This window comes from Lithobates pipiens, unplaced genomic scaffold (genome assembly GCF_037356315.1).
Source record: "Lithobates pipiens isolate NorthernLeopardFrog02 unplaced genomic scaffold, aLitPip1_a1.2 Scaffold_18, whole genome shotgun sequence".
Taxonomy (NCBI): Eukaryota; Metazoa; Chordata; class Amphibia; order Anura; family Ranidae; genus Lithobates; species Lithobates pipiens.
In genome coordinates, this window is record NW_027507758.1 from 173,098,010 (window position 1) to 173,123,352 (window position 25,343).

Sequence of the window (25,343 nt, forward strand, 5' to 3'; positions counted from 1 at the left end):
ACATGTCTGAGATAAACACAATTTATTTAACACATAAAAAGGGAAGTTTAATAGTAGCTTTGTTACTGGAGTGGATAATGCACTTGGGACGCAATAGCTTCTTATCCATTAGCACCCGCCGCTGTTATAGATTCCTTTGAGAATTCAGCAATACAATCTGCTTCTATATCTAGAATGAGAGCACTGCATTTTGTTTTCCCTTTTCTATGTCAGATGGACAGTCTTCCATTACGCTTTCAGCACAGCAAGTCAGACATCTATTGTCAGCTAATGAAAGGTTTTCATTATCATCAGGAAATTAGGGGAAAAAACCTGAGAGATATGTATAAAACTCCCAATTAAGGACTTCTTACAGCACTAAAAAGGAAATGTAAATTGTCTGCTGGATGCTTTCTCCTAGCCTGAACTTTAAATTACCAGTTTGCACTGCTTTGTAGACTGACCTTCTGGTGGGAATTCATGACCTAACATGTATGATTGTAGAAAGGTCACATCGGACTTAGGGAAGCAAAGCTTTAAGTGGACAAGACTGCTTACCCACCTCACATCTTTATCTTTAACTGTGAACAGTGGTGAGGGCAGAATAATAAATTGAGGCTGTTTTGCTGCCTTATGGCCTGGATGTTTTGTAGTCACTGAGGGGCCAGAGAACCTTATCCACTTGAGTACCAATCTGTAATATGCCTTCATTACCATATTGACATAACTTCTCATGTAACACTGTACCCAATGAGTCTTATAAAAAAAAAATTGAGGCAGAGCTTTCTTTTGGTGGTATTTAAAAACTGCGCTTATTTCCTGTCTTTTCTTTTTTTTTTTACTATAACAAGAAAAAAAGACCAGACCTTAAAAAAAAAAAAAAGTTTCTCTTAGGTTCTACTTAAAGCGGGGTTCCACCCTAAAGTGGAACTTCCGCTCATCGGAACCCTCCCCCCCTCCGGTGTCACAGTTGGCACCTTTCAGGGGGAAGGGGGGTGCAGATACCTAAGACAGGTATTTGCACCCACTTCCGGGCATAGACTCCCACGTGAGTCTATGCCGATTCCTGTCCTGGTGCGCGGTCTGCTGGGACACACACAGGTCCCAGAGACAGCGCGGACCATTCCGACTCGTGCATGCGCAGTAGGGAACCGGGAAGTGAAGCCGCAATGCTTCACTTCCTGATTCCCTAACGTAGAATGGCGGCGGCAGCAGCCGAGAGCCGAGCGACCGATCGGCCTCGGCTGCCGACATCGCTGGACCCTGGGACAGGTGAGTGTCCATTTATTAAAAGTCAGCAGTTGGATGGAGATGAAGGACGTAATGTCCAGATGTGTAGGATAAGGAGGCGAGGAGTTAATTTATAGGTTACATGGAGAAAGCATTGGAGCTAGTATATGGAGATAGGAGAGGGGCCTGAAAGGGTTAAAAAAACTGCAACAGAATGAATAGATCTGTAGCTGTATCCGCTGATCATTCACAACCAGGCCATTTTTTGCGATAAGGAACTGCATTACTTAAGCTGACAATTGTGCGGTCATACGTCGCTGTACCCAAATGAAATGCATGTCCATTTTTTCCCACAAATAGAGATTTCTTTTGGTTGTATTTGATCACCTCTGCATTTTTTATTGTTTATGCTATTAAAAAAGCTTAAACAGTAAGTGCCGATTCACACTGGGACACCTTCAAAGTCACCTGAATCTGAAGCCTCCCCAAACAGCGCAACTTCAACACGGCTTGCAAGTGACTTCTATAATAGAAGTCAATGCAAGTCATCCTCAAAAGGTACAGGAACATTTTTTCTAAATAGGAGCGACTTGAGTCACTCTGATTAGAACAGTTCCATTGCACTGCATGGAGCGTGACTTGTCAGGCGGCTAAGTCACCTGGCAGGTCGCCTCAGTGTAAACCAAGCCTAAAACTGCTATAGGGTGGACCTTAAGTGGTTAATAAAGGACTGGCAATCCTCCTTTGAAAAGTGTACATGTATGTACAGTTGTGCTCATAAGTTTACATACCCTGGCAGAATTTATGATTTCTTGGCCATTTTTCAGAGAATATGAATGATAACACAAAAACGTTTCTTTCACTCGTGGTTAGTGTTTGGCTGAAGCCATTTATTATCGATCAACTGTGTTTACTCTTTTTAAATCATAAATGACCCTGATCAAAAGTTTACATACCCCAGTTCTTAATACTTTGTATTATCCTCTTTAACATCAATGACAGCTTGAAGTCTTTTGTGGTATTTGTGGATGAGGCTCTTTATCATCTCAGATGGTAAAGCTGCCCATTCCTTTTCCTAAATATGTAACCCTGCAAGGATGAAAATATAAGGAAACATGTTTCAAGGATCTTGCACTTTTTAATTTCATAAAAAAAAGAACTGTGTGGTCACAAAAATATGTGTCCATAAATCAGGAGAATAAAGAGATCTAGTGAAGTTAATTATTGGAATTATGCAGTATATTACAGCAATATGAATTTGGTTGTCTCATCAGTTAACTACCCATGGAGTGCATTAACATTGTTTCTACCTAGATCTCTTCCAGGAAGTTTCTGGGGCAGCAGATACTTGTGACCAGAAGCAGTTGGGCTTACTACTACATGATGCTATTCAAATCCCACGGCAGCTGGGGGAAGTGGCAGCTTTTGGAGGAAGTAATATTGAACCAAGTGTCCGCAGTTGTTTTCAACATGTAAGTAAAGACAATTCATTTGAGATTTGCTTGATGCTGGGTAAACATATTACAGGAAAACAAATATAAGCTGGTGGGGAGTCTAAAAAACTTGTAAAAATATTTAAAACGAGCACACATATTTTAATGAGCCACCATAGGTGCTTATATATCTGAAAGAGTATTTCATGTTATGCCCACGGTTGGAACATTTTAGTGATCTCAATCAAATCAAATTTAAACATGCAAAGTTGGAAGGTGATACAGTATGTTGAATATGATGGTTTATTATGAGACAGTAGAGTGAGACAGACTGGTAAATAGCCCTGATTAATTTATTGTTAACATTTTCTAATGAGACAAAGGGTTTGATTTACTAAAACTGGAAAGTGCAAACTCTGTTGCAACTGTGCATGGTGGCCAGTTAGCTTCTAACTGCAGCTTGTTCAATTAAGCTTTGACAAACAAATACAAAAATAAGCCTGGAAGCTAATTGGTTTCTATGCAAAGCTGCACCAGATTTTGCACTTTCCAGTTTTAGTAAATACACCCCAAAGTTTTTCACTTTGAGATCTTGCCAGCAACAGCATTTACTTTCAGTGTTATCAATCGGTCTGCCTATTAGGTCTATCAGATAAGCAACAACCAATTGAACATGCAAGTATGGCAGGCTGACAATGCTGCAAACACTGGGCTTGGTACACACATCCAAAATATTTTGCTGAGGACCATAGGGGGTATTACACCCTGTCCTCCCCTGCTGTCACCCTGCCCCCCATTTTCTGGCAATTCCCCCAATAACAGCTGAGTGTTGCTGTAAAAATACAGAAGCTATTAGAGAAGCTAGAAGAGGTATACATGTGTGAATGTGTGAGAGCTGAAGTGGATAGGAGATGACGTGTGCCTACAACAGGAAGTGCTGTTACTTGCAGGATCCCCAGATAAAAAAAAAACTTTGCAGCTAAGTCACTAATAAACAGCTTGCTTAAGAAAACTGTATACAGTGATGCATGATGATAGATATATTTCATTTTTTTCACACTTTAAAAATAGCAAATATAAGTTGAAATTTCAGTGTATTTAAAAATGTTCGGATCTATAAAGAAATTGAGATATTCGATATTTAAAATATTTCTGCAGCTTTTTATTTTATGCTATCAACCTTTTAGGACAAAGTAGGCTTAGATATTGCATCCCCCCCCCAAAGTAACACATTTATTTCATATGTGTGTGAAAATATGTCTGGACTTGGCATTCTTCAAGTGATCAGGAAATTGCTATGTGGATGATATAATAATAATAATTGCATCTCCGCAGCTCCTTGTGTCACCCCACACCAAATCTACTCATTGGGTTATATGTGAGCATAACATCAGCTGTAATTGCTTTTGTTTGCTTTAACCTTCCTGTGAACTGTGTAAGTCCAAATTACTGCAATTTAATGTAAATTCAATTGGAGTTCTGCTCTAAGTGCCATAGGTGCTTACCTGTTTGTGAGCTCAAATGGCTTGGGGAGCACTTGCTGTCATCCTGTGGCACAGAATGGGCATTGTGCTGTCTACAATACCCTCTTTTCTACTTACACCGCTTTCTTATTACTGGTCAGTACAGTTTTTGCACTCTATCTTGTTTTGACCTTTTCGCATTCATGGGTAGGGGATACTAGCCTTTCTTTTTGGTGCCCTTATTTATAACCTCTTTAACAATGATTTAGGTCTAAGTACATGTATGTTTAGGAAGCCACATTGGAAGCCTCTGCTTTCTCCTCACAGGTCACTTCTGTTGCCTCTGTAAATTTTTATCTCTTGCATCCCCATTTTGTAAAAAAAATACTTAGCACATAGATCAGTGCATGGTAAAGAAATAGATGTTATTTTGAAATTTTTTTTATGACTTAATAAAGATTTTCTGATTTTTCTATCAATAATTGTTTTGTCATTGAAATAGGTCTATTTACGCCTCGAAGGCTCAGTTACATGGTCCTTTTCTAGTAGATTTCTCTCTGTCTGCCGTTATTTTTGCTTTTGGTAAAGAAACCTATATGCCTGTAAGCATAAACAAGTGTTTGCATTTTTTCAAATCAAGCTGGGTCCTTCACCACACAGCAGCTTCCTGGGCTGCTATGCCAGTAGTTATGAATTTAAAATTATCAGTAGGGGAGGTATCTGCAAGCATGTGGGGTTTTCCTCAGCTTGCTTTCCGTAGGACCTGGGAGGTTCTCGATCTTTGGCCTCAATCCACTGTGAGATTACCCACTGACCATTTGTTCTTTCTTCGCACAAAAGGACTGTTGAAAAAGGGGCTAGTGCTTATTCTGGGAAGGAAAAGTTTGCTCTATGTTGGACAAAGGCCAAAGGTTGATACTTGCAAGTTCTAGTGCTCTTTGTAATCCATATTACACTTGTATGTTTTTCAATATAAATGCAAAATCTAATAACTAAAAAATAATCAGCATGCTGGTCTTGCCCCTTTATTTGTGATTCCAGTTTTGAAGCAAACTGTAGGCTATTTTAGCTTTCATAAAAATTCCAAACAGCCTACAACTCCATCACATTGAGAAGTAGATAGAGTTGAGCTGATCTTTAATTCATGTGTTCACGTTTAATTTCAGTACATTAGTTTCTAATTCATTTGTTTTATAGCTGAAGCTCTTAAGAAATCTAAATTAGCTTTTCAAAGCATTTTGCCTAAGGATATATGTTTGCCTATATAAATAATAATTTCCTTTCTGTTAGTGAATATGATTCACAAAGAGACATATGAGCTTTTTGACTGATGTCTTACTGACTGAAAGATATTCATCTCACAGCCCCAAACTGCAGGCGCTTCATAACTTAGCTTTCCTGACCAGTAATAGGTGATAGCAGAGAGTTTAGATGGACTTGCAGCAACTGTTTTTTTTCTTTTGGTATAAAGGTTTTTTAAAAATGTAATAAAAGCTGACCATTGCATGCACCTTTGTCAGTGTTAAATGTTTGGTATCAAGTCTCTATTTGACTCTTTTGCTGGTCAGCTTGGGCTGTTAGTGCAGATTGCAAAATCGTACAAACAAATGGCCACTGCCCCCACCTATAACTGGTCTGTGCAGCAAGGAGCACATGAAAGGGTGACGCATGTCAAAGAAAACCAAAGAAAATTCCAAGCTCCACTTACCGACCATCCTGCAAGTGATCAAATTATCATGTCTAACAGTTTGCATTAAAAACAGGGGTTTAGTTTGCACACATTTGCAAATACATGTCTAAGCTGCAGAGCCACTTCATGGCACCTCAGTATTATCTGCAAATCTAAATTTTGAGAGCCTCCATAGTAAAAGCACATGCATTACAATGAATGAGGGCAGATGAGCCTGAAGAGAACCCACCGCTCCTTAAAGGCACATGGCCTCACCAGTATTCCAACACTACAAACTAATGGCCTATCTGCCTATCTATTATAATTGCATGTGCTTCTATTATGGAGGCTCTCAAAATTTAGTTAGGACTGCAGATAATATTGGGATGCCCTGAAGTGGCTCTGCAGTTTAAGCATGTATTTACAAATGTGTGCAAACTAAACCCCTGTTTTTAATGCAAACTGTTAGACATGATAACGCAGGTTTAACGCATATTGTTAGCCAGGATAATTTGATTGGTTGCAGGCTGGTCGTTAAGTTGAGCTCAGAATCTATGTTGGTTTTGTTTGAGGTTGAAAAATAGTAGATTTACTGTTACGATCAGCAGTTGAAAATGTGAAAGGTGGAAAAAGCCTAGAAAAAGAAAAAAATCTAAAATTTTAGTTTTTGGGTTTAATATCACTTTAAGTAGGATAACTGAGCTAAAAATACTGGTCTTACAATTCAAAAAACTGCAGAAATATGACCAACTGTTAATTGAACATTTGTAAATTTTTTAACCACTTCAGCCCTGGAAGGATTTACCCCCTTCCTAACCAAGCCCCTTTTTGAAATACGGCACTGCGCCACTTTAACTGACAGTTGTGTGGTCGTGTGACATGGTACCCAAACAAAATTGACATCCTTTTTTTCTCATAAATAGAGCCTTCTTTTGGTGATATTTGATCATCTCTGTGGTTTTTATTTTTTGTGTTATAAACAAAATTAGCTGATTCACAAGCAGGCATAAAATACAATGACAAATGGAAAGATTTTTTTTTTCCAAAGGGTTACCTTGTTATTGATTGTTGATGTTGCGTTTCCAGTCCTAGCCACCTACAGGTATTGCCGCACAATGTCTGCTGGGGCGGCGCACTGACTCCTGGGAGCTATGAATTAATCTACCCAGGAGTCAGTGGGGCTAGCCACCGCTAATTATCGCGAGATCCCGAAACCGGAAGTGACGCAATGACGTGCTTGTGTTGATCTTCACTGCCATCACAACGGGATGGGCACTTCCGACGCCACCGCCCGTTGTGATGGCAACGTCGGAAGCTTACGGCGCTGCAACTTGTAAATAATGCGCATGCGTGGGAACAGGCAGTGCCTGCTGGTAGCTCAGCATCACCGTATCCAGGAAGTGTCTGCTTGCGGATGTCACATGCCCACAGGCAAGATGACAACCATCACAAACAAATTTTATAAGTTCCTTTTTTAAACAAAACTGGACATCCGGGGGTCATTTGCAAATAACAAGTTAGTGGTATATGTAGATTATAGTAACTTAAGAAATTAGAAAAAGAAAAAAAAAATTTGACGGTGAAACTCCACTTTAATCATATTTTTGTTAAAAAAAAATCACAATAAGCGTATATTGCTTGGTTTGTGCAAAAGTTATCACATCTACAAAATAGGGGTTAGATTTATGGTATTTTTATTAATCATCTTTTTTGTAGTAGTAATGGCAGGCAATCTGCGATTTTTATCCTGACTGCGACATTGCGGCGGACAGATCGGACACTTTTGACACTATTTTGCGACCATTGGCATTTATACAGCGATCAGTGCTATAAAAATACACTGATTACTGTGTAAATGTCACTGGCAGGGAAGGGGTTAAACACTAGGGGGCGATCAAGGGTTTAACTGTGTTCCCTCAGCATGTTCTAACTGTAGGGGGGGATGGGCTCACTAGAACATGACAACGATCACTGCTCCCAATCACTGGGAGCAGTAGATCCCTGTCATGTTGCTAGGCAGAACAGGGAAATGCCTTATTTACTTAGGCATCTCCCCTTTCTGCCTCTCTGTGCCATGATCGGGGGCCACCAGCGGACATTGATTCCACAGGTGCGCATGGCGGCGTACGCACGCCCGCTATCCGTGGATGCTGTAGCTGCGTAAGGGTACGTTGTTTTGCGCACCCGTGCCACTTTGCCGATGTATATCGGCTTGAGCTGGCCAGCAAGTGGTTAAAGGAATTGTGCAGGTAAAATATAAAACACGCTTGGCAGGTTGCTGAAGGTTCAGAATAAACCAAGACATATGCACTTCACTCATTAAAGAAGAAGTCTGGTCAAAGCTTTTGTGACCATACTTCTCCTGGGAATCACAGGAGTGCACTTAGTTCTGCACTCCTTTGTCCCAGATTGAGCTGACTGCATGCTAAAGCCTGCTGTCGGCTGACTTCACAGAGCTGGTTCAGGCTCTGCAGAGATCCAGATGTGCGGGCAGCTGGGTCAGCCTCTCAGAGCACCAGTGAGAGCCTGAGCCAGCCATTCAGACCCTCTCCACACCCCAGAGCTCCAGTGAGCGATGAAGGTCAGAGCAGAGAACCGGTGACTGATAGTCACTGGCTCTCTGTTCACTGAGGACCAAGAACTGAGTGATCAGCAATCTTTGATCACATAGTACTTGGTGTAGTGTCAGCGGGGGGCAGCTGGAGCATTGGATCGATGCTGCAGCCATCTAGCCATCTAGCAGTGATAGAGTGTGACAGAATCCGAAGGACTGATGAAAACTGCAGATAATAAATTGCAGTAATTCAGCAGTAAACTGTTCACAAATATAGATGGAAGAATGGTCAAACATTCCCTTAGACACACTCCTAAACCTTGTGGACAGCCTTCCTATAAGAAGCTGTTATAGCCGCAAAGGGTGGGCCAACTCAATATTGAACCCTACAGACTTATGCCCCGTACACACGATTAGATTTTCCGACAACAAAACCGTGGATTGGTGGGAAAGGAAGTTAGAAGAAATGTCCCTAACAAGCATACAAGTCTTGGCTAGAGTTGCACTTTACATGAGGAAAAAGCCACCTACTCTTGATTGGGCAGGCTAGGAAAGGCATGAATGAAAGGAAAGAAGAGTTGATTTACTAAAGGCAAATAGGCTGTTCACTTTGCAAAGAAATTTTCACTTTACAATGGAATTTTCACTTTGCAAGCACATGATCCCTCAGCTTATTGAAGTTTTGCTAACTTCAGTCATCCAATCATGTGCAAGCAAAAATACTACTTTTTTATTTACTTTGCGCATAATTGGGTTTTCTCTGCAAAGTGAATTCTCACTACATTCAGTAAGTTAAGGGAAAATTCCCTTAAAAAAAAAATTCCTTTTCAAAGGGACTAACCTATTTTCTTTTAGTCAATCAATCTGACAGTTTTTTTGTAGGCATTACAAGAGTGTAATAATCGAATAAAGCAATGCTTTTTTTTCTTTTCTTAAATTGCCCAGATTATTTGTTGTTTTTTATTACTACTAGTCACAGCTATGTTACTATCCTACTGCTCACTGTCGTTTTGTTATTATAGACTCAGAATAAGCCAGAGATCAACGTGAAACAGTTTATTCAATGGATGCGATTGGAGCCTCAGTCCGTGGTCTGGCTACCTGTGCTTCATAGAGTAGCAGCAGCTGAAACGGCTAAGCATCAAGCCAAGTGTAATATCTGCAAGGAATGTCCCATTGTAGGATTTAGGTAAGTGAATTCGCCAGTGGAGTGTCTGGAACTTAACATAAGCATTCTTGTCAGCATTTCTGAATGTATAGGTAGAAACTACAAAAACAGGAATATGTAATATGTAGGAAACACTGTGATGATTCAGACTAGTATGGTAAAAAGTGAGAATTCTCTACTAGTAAATGCAAAGGTAAAGATTATGGAAGCTATATGCCAGAGCCATTTTCCATTATAAGAAAAAAGCAGCAAAAAGGTTTATTGCTATTGAGGAAGACAATTACAAAAAGCCGCCCAGACTTTCCTCTCTCTCCGTATAAAGCATGTCCCAGCATTTTTTCCTTTTAATTTGTTTCTGTAGCAAGAAACATCTTTTATTACAGTGATATCTTCACCATGCTTTTACATTTCTTTCAGGGGTAGCTTCAGGGAGCTCAATTAGTATTGGCAAAGACGCATTTCAAATTTAAACATGCTCTACTCTTTTAGTAAATCAACCCCACAATGTGTAGGCAGTCTTGGGGGTCAAGGCAGCAGCATTGTATTGCTGGGGAAAGGAATGAATGTATATTTGTAGAGTGAGACAAAGAGGTGTGGAGGATAGGTGGAGCTGTGTACTCCAACAAGCAAGGCTGACAATGTTGGTTGAAATTTGTGTGCAGTATAGGAAATGTGTGGTCAGTCCAAACAGGAAGTTAGGAACTCACTGCATTTCTGACACATCAACAAGTCTTTTTCTGTCCTTGGGTTGATTTGTTTGGGTTTATTTTGTCCTAACAAACACCTTAGTTAGAAGGTGTGAACAAACTACAAATAGCAAAAAGTGAAGGACTTTTATTCACTGTTCCATATATACCACTTGGGGCTCAAATAGAACAGTCATATTTTTGTGTGCAGCAAAAGCAATTCTTTCTTTAGTTACTGTCTCAATCTGGTTACACCCGGTCTGCCAGTCTTAGTAACCAGTAATGTAATGAGCATTCCACTAACTAAAGAAGGGCAGAACGGGAAGTTTACCGAAGTACTGAAAAGTCACGTGGTCAATTTTACATCATATAGCTAATAAAAATACCAGTGAATATGTGCAGTAGAAATTGAATTAAACCTAAAATTATATTTTACCACAGTTATCATTGTCTTGGGCAATATAACATATGATAAAGAAAGTTGTTTATCCAGGTCATGGTGTGGCTGGTAATAGTTAGACATTTAGCTTGACTGACGCAGATGCTTTGATAACAAGCCCAATTGAATGTCACTACTACTAGCTATATAATAAGGATGTGGCATAGACTTTCAAGGGGACTTTAGTGCAGAGACTTTTTCTTATTGCTTTGAAGGAGGGGAGTGGGGTTTAAGTTAACAGCAGTTAGAGTAAATCTCTGTAACCCGGATATGTATTTCATTAATACGTAGCAATTATAATAACTTTAACAGATGCCAATAACACAGAGGTGTAGTGGTTAGCACTCTCACCTAGCAGTAAAAAGGGTCGCTGGTTCAAATCCCAACCACGACACTACCTGCCTGGAGTTTGCATGTTCTCCCTGTGCCTGCATGGGTTTCCTCCGGGTACTCCGGTTTCCTCCCACACTCCAAAGACATACAGGTAGGTTATTTGGCTTCTGTCCAAAATTGGCCCTAGTATATGAATGGGGACCTTGGATTGTGGGCTCCTTGAGGGTAGGGACCAATGTGATTGTGCAATGTACAGGGATAGGGGTATACACTCACTCAGGATGAACTGGTGTCTTTATTCAACCTTACTAACTATGAAACTATATTCATAAAGCTTTGATGACACGTTTGCATGGTAATATTCTGGCGTGCTATAAGTTGATGTTGTTCATATATATAAGATCTTATTACAGCTTGTTCTGATTTGTGATAAAATAAAATGAAAGTGGACACAGAAAACAAATTGGATATTTAGGGGGGTTACAAAAAGGCATGTTTTTTTACTGTGTACCTCCTCTTGAAGCATAGATCCCAGTATTAAAATCAACCATTTCAGCTGCAAAGCAATAAAGATGGTCTATCTAATTACATTGAAGTTTTCCAGGTAAAAGTAACAGTATTAAAATAGACGCACAGAGCAATATTTACTGCAAGTTATCTGCTTTTCCTTTTTTAAAACAGTTAAAAATCTTACCTTATCCTTCGCTTGGATCTTATGGGCACTCAAGCGCTTAGTACTTACGTGGCAAAGTTATTAACACTGCTCTCATCATTCGACAGTAAATTTATATTGCAATTAAAGGATAAGGTGCCTAAGACTGATTAAGTGGTAGAGAATGCCGCAAAGAGAGATAGTTGCTTGTAATTATCTCTAAGACTACACTGTGACTTTGCAGTTAACCTGTCGTGGGCTGGAAAATATCATTATTCAAAGAAGTATTTTAAAGTTAAATAAATGAGCTTTAACTGTGCAAGTTACATTAACCAGTTCCAGACCAGCTGCCTCAGTTATACTGCGGCAGGTTGGCCAGGCTGGGCAAAGCGTTGTAGCTGCACGGCGGCCACGATGATCGGATTTGCTTCAGAACCAATCAGTCTCCAGGCTCAGGTCAATGATTTCTGGCCTGGACCTGGTGATCGGTTCAGGCAGGGGAAGTGATGTCACCTCCCCACATGGAACTCTTTTCCGTTCCAGAGAGAGGAGAGAAGACATCTCAGAGTAAGTTGCACCAACGCTACACTGACACAGTACACATAAGCACACTTGTCACCCCCCAAACACCCCCTCAGTTAACTCCTTCACTTCCTGTCACTGTGTCACCCAGTGCAGTTTGATCACTGTACTGGTGTCATTTGTGACTATAATCAGTGTTAGAGTACTTAGTGGTAGGCCCAGATAGGTCTGGGACCCCCCAATCCCCCTAATAAAGGTTTTACCCCTTGATCACCTCACCAGTGATCACCGTATTAGTGTCATGTGGGATGCTGGTAAGCTAGTTATTTATTTATAGCGTCAGGGCACCCGCCGTATATTACCTAAATACAGGTTTAACCCCCTGATCACCCGGCAGGTGATACCAGTTAGGTTTTAGCGTCAGTCAGGGTCTGAATCGCCCCAGGCAGCGTCAGATTAGTGGCAGTAGCGCTAACACCCACGCATGCACTATACACCTCCCTTAGTAGTATAGTGTCTGAACAGATCAATATCTTTGATCTGATGAGAACTATATTAGAGTTCTTAAAAACGCAGGCTAAGCGGGATCAGCCCAGATACCTGCTAGCCCCTCCGCCCAGCCCAGCCTACCCAAGTACAGTATCAATCCACCACTGTCACTTACAAAACACATAATTGCAGCATTCGCAGAGTCAGGCCTGATCCCTGCGAATGCAAACAGTTTTTTTTGTAGCATTTGAAGCAGTTGCTGACAGTCAGGTGCTCTTTTTTCCTGTGAGTCTCACTAGTGTATCAGTAAGTTTAGAGGCCAAAATGTCCAATCGAAGGTACACTAGTGAAGAGACCTACACGTTTCTGAGCCTGACAGATAAGAGGAAGTCACCTATCTGTCTGCATTCTGGCTCAGAATACGAACCAGTAGACAGCAGCAGCAGCACCCCGACAGATGGCTCCAACGACAGAGTAGTGGTCCCTGCCAAGGTCAGGTGTACCTGACCCCATTCTTCTGCTGTTGTTGAGGTACAAAAACTGCAGGACTCTCGTATGGAGCAGAGAACCAGTACTAGTGCCGCTCATCCTTCTGGTAAACTGGCAAGCACCAGCGGCTTAGTACATCCTGGTCGTACATCCACCACTGCAGTAACACTTGGTGACGTGGCGAGTCCCATAAGTGCAGTTCAAGCTGGTAAGGTGGCTAGCACAAGTAGTGTCCATCGAGGCCATATTGCCCTTCCTGCTGCATTTGCCAATCTGAATTGGGAGCCCATCCCTTCTGCAACACCCGTACTTCCCCCATTCACTAGCCAACCCAGAATTCAGGTGGAAATAGTTAATTAAGTAGAAAAAAAAGGTGACAAATAGTGCCGGATCAGCGGAAGTTCCATTTCTGGGTGGAACTCCACTTTAAAACCCCGTCATGGCTGAAATATGACTTTATAAGTTCAATTATAAAATGTAGCCTGCCGTGAGAACATTAATTAACCTTGTGCCAGAGAAGTTGAAATGTTCAACTGTGTGTGTTTCTAGTTCTTAGACTTGTTGTCAACCAGAAATATGATGAATAAAGTTATTGTCAATTTAAAGCAGTAGTAAAACACTGGACCTGACATCAGCGGCTGCATGCAGGATAAATATCTCCTAAATCCTGCAAGTTTAGGAGATATTCATTTTACCTACAAGTAAGCCTTATTATAGGCTTACCTGTAGATAAAAATTACCAAGCGGGATATACAACCACTTTAACGGATGCATGCCAACTCTGCTAGATGTGGTCTGGGTGTCTAAGCTGCCAATAACTTCGGTCACTAAAGGTTTATTAAGGCTTTTTTAACCGCTTGCCGACCAGTCGCTGCAGTTGTACTGTGGCAACATGATTCGGCCTCGCAAATCGCCGTTATGTTACATCGCTCCCTCTGGTGGCCACTAGACCCCGCCCTGAGCCGATGTATAACATGGCGAGAAGAATACATATCTGCGTAAACTAAGGAAAAAAACATTTTTTTAATATATTTTTGGGGGATATTTATTATAGCATAAGGTAAAAAATAATGGGGGTTATTTACGAAAGGCAAATCCACTTTGCACTGCAAGTGCACTTGAAAGTGCACTCGCTCTAAATCTAAGGGGTAGATCTGAAATGAGTGGAAGCTCTGCTGATTTTATCATCCAATCATGTGCAAGCTAAAATGCTGTTTTTTATTTTCCTTGCATGACCCCCTCGGATCTACAGTGACTTTACTTCCAGGTGCACTTGCAGTGCAAAGTGGATTTTCCTTTAGTAAATAACCCCCAATGTGTTTTTTTTCAAAAATTGTCGCTCTTTTTTTGTTTATAGCACAAAAAATAAAAACCACAGAGGTGATCAAATACCACCAAAAGAAATCTCTATTTGTGGGAAAAAAAGGACGTCAATTTTGTTTGGGTGCAAGGTCACACATCCACGCAATTGTCAGTTAAAGTGGCGCAGTGCCGAATCGCAAAAAGTGCTCTGGTCAGGAAGGGGGTAAAATCTTCTGGGGCTGAAGCAGTTAAACTGTTTAGCATTTCATTTTATTTTTATTTTTTTTACATTTGCAGACCAAAGCATGTTCCTTTAACTGATTAAAACTGATTAAAATGATGGTGATATAGTCTTATATATTTTTACAAAGCACAGACAGTAGTAGTGGGAAGTAGTTCTTTACAATCAATGTGCTACTATGGTTACCATGTGGGTTTCTGTGGGCTGTAGCATCTTACCAGATCAAGCCATTGATGTCATAAATACAGCATCTTTATTGCACTTTGTTGTTGTTAGTAATGAGTGTTTCTATTAATATATATACTTTCATGCTCTTATTTCAGATATCGTAGTTTGAAACATTTCAATTATGATGTTTGCCAGAGCTGTTTCTTTTCGGGAAGGACAGCAAAGGGTCATAAGCTACATCACCCAATGGTGGAATATTGCATACCAGTGAGTACCATTTCAAAGTTGTCTTTGTAAAAATCATGTTACTTTGATGAGTTATTTAGTTGAGTTATGTGTCTAATATCAAGTCTTATACACTTACAATAATGCTAAAGCATATTTAAAGAAAGATCACAGCCCAGGAGTTCTGGATATTGCTTTGATTGAGCCAAACCATTTTCCATAATGGATCTCATTTGGAATAGGCTCAGTTGCCAACATAGTGATCTTTGGGGATGTTTAAAGATTTCCTTCCCATATTCATGTACAAATGAAAACATTTAAATACATAAATGTGCACACACCAGCCCACTGAGGGCTCTTGGACTTGGTTTGTACAGCTGTACAGAATTACATCCTTTAGTGAGCCACAGCTGCACAGTTCTTTAGTGCATTGACATATATTGCAAAATACTTGTATGCAGCTATACGCATGTAACCACTGGCGCATGCGTATTCACAAGCACGCATATAAGCAGATCTATAAAAATGTAAGGCTAATGTATGGCCATGTGCAAGAGTCCTAATAATCAGTCAGAAAAACAATATTCAATCTTCCTTAGCCATCACTACTTGTAATTGTTATATTTGTGGTTATTTTCAAAGGAAATGTAAATTAGTGTTGTATGCATATACTTTTTATATACTGGATAATTTATTTTTATATTTCTTTTATTTGTTAGGCTAATACAGGCAATGTTTACTAGTGGTAAAAAATAGTGTAGCGCTTATAAAGTGAATATGTGTAGAAAAGATGATCATATAACAAAGATCATATAAATGTGTAAATTAACAAAATAAAGTCCAAAGAATAGGTGTAAGCTTCCTGTGGAAAGACCGGCACAATGGTAGTCAGACCGTATCGCAATACGGGGCAGATCCTATTAAACGGATATGTCCATGTGCAACAGCTTGTCTGGAGACATTGGAAAGGAATAGATGGATACTTCTTACCAGAAATGTTGGACTCACACAGTCGTATGACGGTTGAGTCAATAAGGCTTGGGGTCACAATCTAGGACCGAGGGGTGAATCGGAGGAGGTTCGTCAGCCTGGTGGGGAGACTCCAAAGGGCCGTATATCCAATCATGAATCTCACCGATGGAACTTCAAAGTGGTTAGGAAATCCAACTCAGGTAAGGCACGCTGCACTCCGATACTCCGGATACCCCAAAATAAAGGGGAAGATGTTTGAAGGGTTTAAACCAAAAGAGAAAAAAGAAAGAAAAAGCTCCACATGGTGCGGGTCAGGCGATAAAAAGGATAATTTATTAAAAGTCAAGAGTGTAACAAATGACTTAGTGATCACAAAGCAGTAAGGTAAAAGTAAAAAATAAAATAAAAGTAAAAGCAATGTGGGGTGCCAACAGCTAGCCCGACGCGTTTCGACACATATGTCTTCGACTGGGGAATGTTTACTAGTGCATCACATCATAAAAAAAAATAGTAGTATGGTCAGAAAGTGATATATATGTTAATTATGTATTCTTTTGTAAATTAAATAAAATAAAATTGAAATAAGCAGATTGCGTTCATATATTATATGTGTATGAAATCATGTTTTTGAGATATGGCAAATCAGCCTCCTTGGTAGAATATGCATGTGTCTCACATGTGTATATGCTTGTGCGCAGTTCACAAGCGACAGCCATATTTATGTTGTGGGCAATGTTTTAGTTGTAGTAATTGCTTAACTCTTCATAGCAAGCATTTGCAGAGGATTTTTGGTTTATCAATATATAACAATTTACCTTATGCACAATTTTATGAAAGCTAGGGAATTTGGACTTTAGAATACTTTATTGGACTGTACACAGTGAATGCGACTTATACGTATGTTTGGGTTATTAGAAAGAGTTCTGCCAATCCAATCCTAATTCTTATGTATGTCCAGTTTAAGGGCAGTTTGAAGCAAATTCTGTAGGTGGGAACAGACCTCTTGTTTCCTTATGTGCCAGTCAGGGAAATTACTGAAATCCAAGAACAAGTTTGGCCAATTATTTTTTGACTTATTAATTCATTCTAATCTGCATAACTAGAAACAAGAAAAACAATGTGTCCCCCTTCCCCCATTTCATAAAAATGGGAGGCATAATATCTTATCACTCTCGGATCTGACCCTTTGCAGAATTTTTCACTGAAGTGCATACAGGTATACAGCTATACATTGTTCAAACAGTAGTGCCTATGTTAGATTTAAACACTCTTTAATCATCAGTGTTTGGGACCACTAGCTTCTCTTAGTTTTAGCTCCTATCACATTGAATTCAATAGTACCTGTGTAACTATGTTATAAGGTTGACAAAACACACACATTTATCCAGTCTAATGTGTATGTATGTATGATATTTGTTCTTTAAAAATTGCCTTAGCCCTGTATATTCTGCTTCCTGAGGAAGATATGTAGAAGTTTTTTGAAGTTGTCAATACTTAGCTAGTACCGCTTTCTGGGGAAAGGAGTTGACCTCTCTGACAACAGACCCCCACACCTCTTCCACACATACAAAATCACTCTTTATTGCTATTATTTGTATTCTTTGTGTGGTATGTTGCATCTGAACATTGTCTACACTGTCCCTAGGCTTACATAAAAAAAAGGAAAACTCCCAGGCAAATATCAAATGTCACCTGACATTTCTGTAATTGTGCCGCAGCATAACAGAGGAAATGTTATGAACTACTCAAGGAAGGAGAAATGACAGTTCATACATGACCTTGACCCCTCACCGGTCCACAGAACCTTATTTTTTGCTGCTTCCTTTACTCTCCATACCAGTTTCTCCTCTGCATCCTCTCTTAGTAATTGCTTCTCTTCCCTTCCACTTTTTAGAAACAATCAGTTCTTGCTTTTCCAATCACTTTCCACAATCAGCTCCCCTTGTACTTCCTTACTCCCCAGTCTCATCGTCTCCTCTGCTACTCAGCCATGCTCAGACCTACTTTCTCTATTATCACAGTGGACAGGTATCACTTCATGCCCCACATCTTTTATCCCCTATATATTATTAGATCCCATTGCCTTCTTTCTCTTACCCAGTCCCTGATCATCTCCTATTCCTCTACTGTTTTACTTCCCTACAGTGCCTTAAAAAGTATTCTTTCCTTTGACATTTTCCACATTTTGTCATGTTAAAACCAAAAATGTAAATTTATTTTATTGAGATTTTATGTGATAGATCAAAGTGGCACATAATTATGGAATGGAAGGAAGTTGATAAATGGTTTTCATTTTTTTTTTACAAATAAATATGTGAAAAGTGTGGCGTGCATTTGTATTCAGCCCCCCTGAGTCAATGAGTCAATACTTTGTTGAACCACCTTTCTCTGCAATTACAGCTGCAATCCTTTTTGCCAATGTCTCTCCCAGCTTTGCACATTTAGAGAGTGACATTTTTGCCCATTCCTCTTTGCAAAATAGCTCAAGCTCTGTCAGATTGCATAAAAGCATCTTCCTTGTCCCTGCTGAAGAAAAGTGTCCCCACAACATGAGACTGCCATCACCATGTTTCACAGTGGGGATGGTGTGTTAAGGATGATGTGCAGTGTTAGTTTTCTGCCACATATAGCATTTTGCTTTTAGGCCAAAATGTTAAATTTTGGTCTCATCTGACCAGAGCACCTTATTTCACATGTTTGTTTTGTCCCCCGCATAGCTTCTCGCAAACTGCAAACGTGACTTCTGATGGCTTTCTTTCAATACTGGCTTTCTTCTTGGACCCCTTGGACCTCTTCCAAGGCCAGATTTGTGGAGTACACGACTAATAGTCTCCCCCTGAGCTATGGATCTCTGCAGCTCTTCCAGAGTTACCATGGGCCTCTTGGCTGCTTCTCTGACTAATTCTGTCCTTGCCTGACCTGTCAGTTTAGGAAGATGGCCATGTCTTGGTATGTTTGCAGTTGTGCCATACTCTTTCCATTTTCAGATGATGGATTGAATAGTGCTCCATGAGATGTTTAAAGCTTGGGATATTTGTTCAGTACTTAACACTGCTTTAAGGGTATCCACAACTTTATCCCTGACCTGTCTGGTGTGTTCCTTGGCCTTCATGATGATGTTTGTTCACTAATGTTCTCTAACAAACCTCAGAGGGCTTCACAGAACAGCTGCAATTATACTGAGATTAAATTACACACAGATGGACTCTATTTACTAATTAGGTGACTTCTGAAGGCAATTGGTTCCACTAGATTTTAGTTAAGGGTATCGGAGTAAAGGGGGCTGAATACAAATGCACGCCACACTTTTGAGATATTTACTTGTAAAAGATTTGGAAAACCATTTATCATTTTCCTTCCACTTCACAATTATGTGCCACTTTGTGTTGGTCTATCACATAAAATCCCAATAAAATATAATTAAGTTTTCGGTTGTCACATGATAAAATGTGGAAAATTTGAGCAGCCCACGATTCACCTTGTCTCCCTTTCACACATCAATAGTCATCTCTTTTCTACCTCCCCGCACATGATACTTGATCATGTCACGGTTTGCCACCTCTTGCTTTCCTCCCTGGTCAGCTCCTGCTTTTCCTCTCACACCTCCTAGCTTTTCCTTATTAGTATAGAAATTAACAATGTTCATCAGTTTATAGCCAATGTCTCTGATTTCTTGCATGAGTACAGTCATACACCACTTGTATACAGAAAAGGGCAGTTTGTTTATTTAGGCTGTACACCATCACTGTGCTTAACCCTTCTTTTTTTTTTAAACCTATCTTTTTCTATGTTCTTATAATGCCAACAAGAGCATTAGCAGTTCCTCTTAGTTTGGTTTGTTTAGCATTACCAAAAATAACAGTGTTCTGAGCTGCGTTTGGTAGTGGAAAGCAATCTATAATCAAAGGGAAGTCCAATTTGTTTAATATTCCCCCGTCTCCTGTCTTCTCTTCACTTAAATCAGAACTTTTACTGTTACGAAATAAATAATTCTACATTCCAGCATTGGTTTGCATGCCATTTAGCAACATAGATGTAAATTCAAATTGCCGTGCTTAAGGTGACAACCAAAAATTCATAAAATTTTTGCAACACCTAAGTGCAACGTCACCTCAGATGACAGGAACATTTGAACCCTTTGTATAAAAAGGGTCACATAGGCATGTGAATTAAGATTTCATCAAAGGGAATCTGATTGAAAAACCATCTCCAGGGAAGCCAGTGACATCTCCTAGTCTCCGGAGTTAATCAGCTTATTATGCCATCCAGTGATCCCAAAATTATTAACCGTGCCATAAAAGCAAAGCAGGGAAACTCACATAGTATAAAACTGTATAAATCTTTAATTGAATTAAAAATGGATTACACTACTCACAAGGTTAAAAGTTATAAGAAATACCATCCGCTTTTAATTCAATTAAAGATTTATACAGTTTTACACTATGTGAGCTTCCCTGCTTTGCTTTTATGGCTCATTGAATCATTTTGGGACCACTAGATAGCATAATAAGATGATCTACAGGCATACCCCACTTTTAAGTACACAATGGGGTTTATTTACTAAAGCTGGAAAGTGCAAAATCAGGCTCACTTCTGAATAGAAATCAATGAGCTTCCAGGTTTTATTACCCAAGATTAATTAAATAAGCTGGGGTTAGTAGCTCATTAATTTCTATGCAGAAGTGAGCCTGATTTTGCACTTTCCAGCTTTAGTAAATAAACCCCATTGTGTACTTAAAAGTGGGGTATGCATGTACTCCGGAGACTGGGAGATTTCAATGTGTTCCCTGGAGATGGTTTTCCAATCAGATTCCCACTGATTAAATCTTAATCCACGTGCCTATTTGACTCTTTTTATACAAAGGGTTCAAATGTTCTGGTAAGAATCCTCTTAATCTGAGGTGACGTTGCACTTAGGTGTTGCAAACATTGGATCACAAAAGATTTTCATTATCACAGAGGTGGATTTGAAATCTGGACACAATTGGGACTGTTTATATTTATATATATATTTTTTTAATTTTCTCAAATATGCATGTTTTGCGGTAATGGTCCACCTTTATCAATTTATGGTTGTCACTGTAAGCACAGCAATCTGAATTTACATCTGTATACAGTTTTTCTAGTTGTTTTTTTGCCAGCACCATTTCTTTTATGTTTAACTATATATTATATTTGAATAAGCTGACATCACTACCTAAGTCTAGCAGTGTGAACAATGTCACTAACTCAGAATCTCATAGCATGGTCTTGTACTTCACAACACAATGTAGGTTCAGTTCACTAAGCTGTAATGATTTTTTCCGCCAGGAGAGCCAATGAGAGCAACACATAAAGCTTAAAAATGAAATGCTGTGAAAAATCACATACGTTATGTCTCAGTAAATGACACCTTTTTGTGAGGCCTTTTAGTACATATTGCTTTATATCATTGATAATAACTATTGTCTATCACAATATCCTCTTAGACATTGTGATAAATAGTAATTATTATTTGTGTTGTGAGAAAAGCCAATTATACATAAAAATAAGAAAAATAATTGCCTGGTCGGATCTCAGAGAGCGAAATGCTTTTGCAGTGTGATGAGAACAGATGTAAACAAAATGCTGTCACGCACAGAGCAACGAGCATACTAATTTTTCACTGAAACAAATGAGTATGGCACATAGTCCCAAGTAGACTATCCCCAGTGGCAGGACATTTTGCTACATAAGCTCAGTTCTATTCATTGTATGGTTGTGAAAACACATTAGCAAAGAAGAGGATTTTGCGCTGGAATCTGCATTCATTTCCAGCTGGCATGTCCAGCACAGAATAAACCTGCTGGCTGAAAGTAAAAATACAATTCATATGAAGTATTTAATATTTACTGGACTAAAAACGTTTTATTTGTAGTACTAAGCATAATAATACCACTACACATTCCCTTTGTAAATATCATATATATATATATATATATATATATATATATATATATATATATATATATATATATATATATATATGCTACTCCCAATATAAACCATACATGAAAAAGTATATATACACTTGTGAAATGGCAACATTACTCTCTAATGCAATGCCACACACAAATTGATTATATTCAATGTGAAGTTCCAATATAATAATAATAATTTTCATTAGTCCTGGGTGCTGAATAACATAAAACATTTATCACTCCATGATTCACACCACTCCTCCTCCACCGCAGTGCTTCACTCAAGAACCTTAGAACAGTGACGTACACATTATAGAGCCTTTTTTCTTTCCCCTTCCTGGGGCCTTAGTGTCCACTTCATCCACTTCCTCAACATTATTCAAGACAAGCAGAGAAATACCACGTAGCGTTTTCCATTTCTAAAACCACATTTTTAAAAATCCTTTAAAAACACACTCACATTTACTAGTGCACCATCTCCTAAGTGCACTCAGGTACACCGCAATGTTAATAAAACACCTCCATTTGGCATTTAGCTTGAATCAGCACATAAAATATGTAATTTCAGCTCCTTCCTGGTTTGTGCATGATAACATCATTAAAGAGGGATTCCACCTAAAAAAAAATATTAAAAGCCAGCAGCTATAAATACTACAGCTGCTGACTTTTAATAAATGGACACTCACCTGTCCCGGGTTCCAGCGATGCCGGCAGCCGAAGCCGATCGATCGCTCGGCTCTCGGCTGCTGCCGTCACCATTCTAGGTTAGGGAATCAAGCCGATTCGCTTCACTTCCCGGTTCCCTACTGCGCATGCGCGAGTCGCGCAGCGCAATAGGAATTGTCCGCGCTGTCACTGTCCCAGCAGACAGCGCGGCCGGACAGGAAATGACATAGACTCCCACAGGAGTCTATGCCCGGAAGTGGGTGTAAATACCTGTCTTTGCAGGTATCTCCACCCCCCTCCCCCCTGTAAGGTGCCAATTGTGACACCGGAGGGGGGGAGGGTTCCGATCAGCGGAAGTTCCACTTTAGGGTGAAACCCCGCTTTAAGTCCCGCCCAACACATTTCGCCACAATCACGTGACTTTATCAGTAAATATTGACAAAAAAGCTGTATAAATGTTTCCATAAACATGCAATGCTTGACAGAAGGAAGTACAGAATTTCAGAAAAAAAAATTCTCCATCCTAAGAGAACTGAGTGACAGTGAAAAAATCAGTCATTACTGTACTAACCATGGAAAAGGCACAGTGGATTGTCTTTTGTTCTTTAGTGCAAATATATTCAATGCCATCTGATGGTACATCTAGGACAGTGATGGCGAACCTTGGCACCCCAGATGTTTTGGAACTACATTTCCCATGATGCTCATGCACTCTGCAGTGTAGTTGAGCATCATGGGAAATGTAGTTCCAAAACATCTCGGGTGCCAAGGTTCGCCATCACTGATCTAGGAGATATATGCTTATACATTTATCAGTGCTAGTTTAAGTTGGTAAAGTCACAAAGCCTCTACAATCTCTGTTTACCTTATCCAAACCCAACACAGTTTAAAACGAAACTTCAAATAGTTATAAAAAGGCACATAACAATTCAACTTTGTAATCATTAATACATAATTGAATGCATTTTTAAATGCAAGCAGTATATGTACCGGAATTTGTGTGACATTTGCCTCTTGCAGTCTACTGTATTGTCTGTACAGCATAGGTTAGGGGACAAGCAGCATAAGGAGCCAATCAGGTGTAATACAGTAAAAACAATTGGGTGCGCTATCACTTTAAAATATGTCCTGAAAAATGATCTATTAAATATCAAACATAGTACATATACATTTTAAAGTGCTTGTGCAAATAAATACAGATTTCATATAAAAAAAAATGTTATACAACCCACATGTGCAGATTTAGCTAACAAACTGTTTACACTGTTTACCTCTCTGTAAACCATATTCCTAGGCAAAACTTATTATAAAGTACTCATGAAATCTGTGTTTATTTATTTGCACAAGCACTTTATAATTGTATTTATTAGCCTAGGTTCACATTGACAGTGGATTTAAATGATGTGAGTTCAGCTGAACTTTCATACCTGCATGTCAGTCCGACTTAGGGGGTGATTTCTGAGACATATGAGCGGGTTTCTGCACAGATGTCTATACAAATCACACCTTGATGTTGCCAAAAATAGTGCAGGAACTATTTTTGGGAATCGGTGCAGCACCGCAAAATTGGCATCACACTGATTCGGACAATGCCATTGCCGGCAATAGCTGCCGATTTGGCATGCGATTTGACATGTCAAATTGCATCAGTGTGAACCTAGGCTTAATTACGTTTTGATATTTTAAGTGAATCTGCAGCAGAGAAAGATTAGATCTCCACCCCAGCCCATATATATATATATATATATATATATATATATATATATATATATATATATGTAGATATATATCTCTATATATAGATATAGATATTATAGATATGTATCTATATAACTATATATGTATATATATATGTAAAAATAATCCATGTACTTAGCTGTTTGTCTGGTTGCGCTTCAACACACCAAGAATTAAGAAAGCTCTCAGTAGGAGTACTAAATTATAAGGGGTAAGCCTGCAGTTTATTTGACAAGTGTTGGACAATTCTTGGGACTTGCACAGTATATTTTGGATCTTTGTATTTTGACGATCTTGTGGACCGATACATTTTTCTGGAAGAGATGTCCCTAAACACTCAGAAGGATCACTTCCATTTGAGAACATGTTTTGACTTTGAAAAAGCTAAACAGAAAATATGTACTTAGAGAATTTTTGCTCTAAGGCAAAACAAGCCATAAACAAATTATTTCATCATCTTAGCAGTTTGGAAAAAGCATTTAGGACTTCTAACTGGAAAAGATTATTTGTCTCTAAGTGAAAGAGGTTTTATCTATGACTGCAAACGGTTCTTAAGGCTAGGATAGAACTTTTTAATATCACTAGATTTTACAGAATTTTCCTTCTTATTTTAAATCTGCTGAGGTTAAGTTTGATACTTGCCCCGTAGAGGATCAGTTTTTTTAGCTTGTAATTACTGTTGATGTGTTCATATTACAAATCTGTTGACTAATATTGTATGCTGTCTAAAAATACACACAATTGTGATGATGTAATATTATATTTAGGACATGAATATTAACATAAGCCTATACTCCAATTTAAGAGACGGTAACTCAAGGAACCTGCTATTAATGTGTTAGAAAGAAAAGCTTCTTTGTTGTCCACCCCTGATTTACTTTATCTAAGCTTGCTTCCTCTAGCTGCCATTCCATTGTCCAATGAGACCACCCCCTTGACCAGTGTTGCCAACCTACCAGATTTAAATTTACTGACACGACACTCAAA

The 25,343-nt window shown here is 39.2% G+C and overlaps 1 protein-coding gene across 12 annotated transcripts in view; it reads left to right on the forward strand.

The window, feature by feature from the left end:
* Positions 1-25,343, forward strand: part of UTRN (utrophin) — a 945,243-nt gene that overhangs the window by 868,793 nt on the left and 51,107 nt on the right. For all 12 annotated transcript variants that reach the window (XM_077486405.1, XM_077486408.1, XM_077486406.1 and 9 more), the window contains 3 exons: positions 2,524-2,681; positions 9,351-9,517; positions 14,973-15,084. In XM_077486405.1, coding sequence (XP_077342531.1) covers positions 2,524-2,681; positions 9,351-9,517; positions 14,973-15,084 — 437 coding nt within the window. The remainder of the gene's footprint in view (positions 1-2,523; positions 2,682-9,350; positions 9,518-14,972; positions 15,085-25,343) is intronic.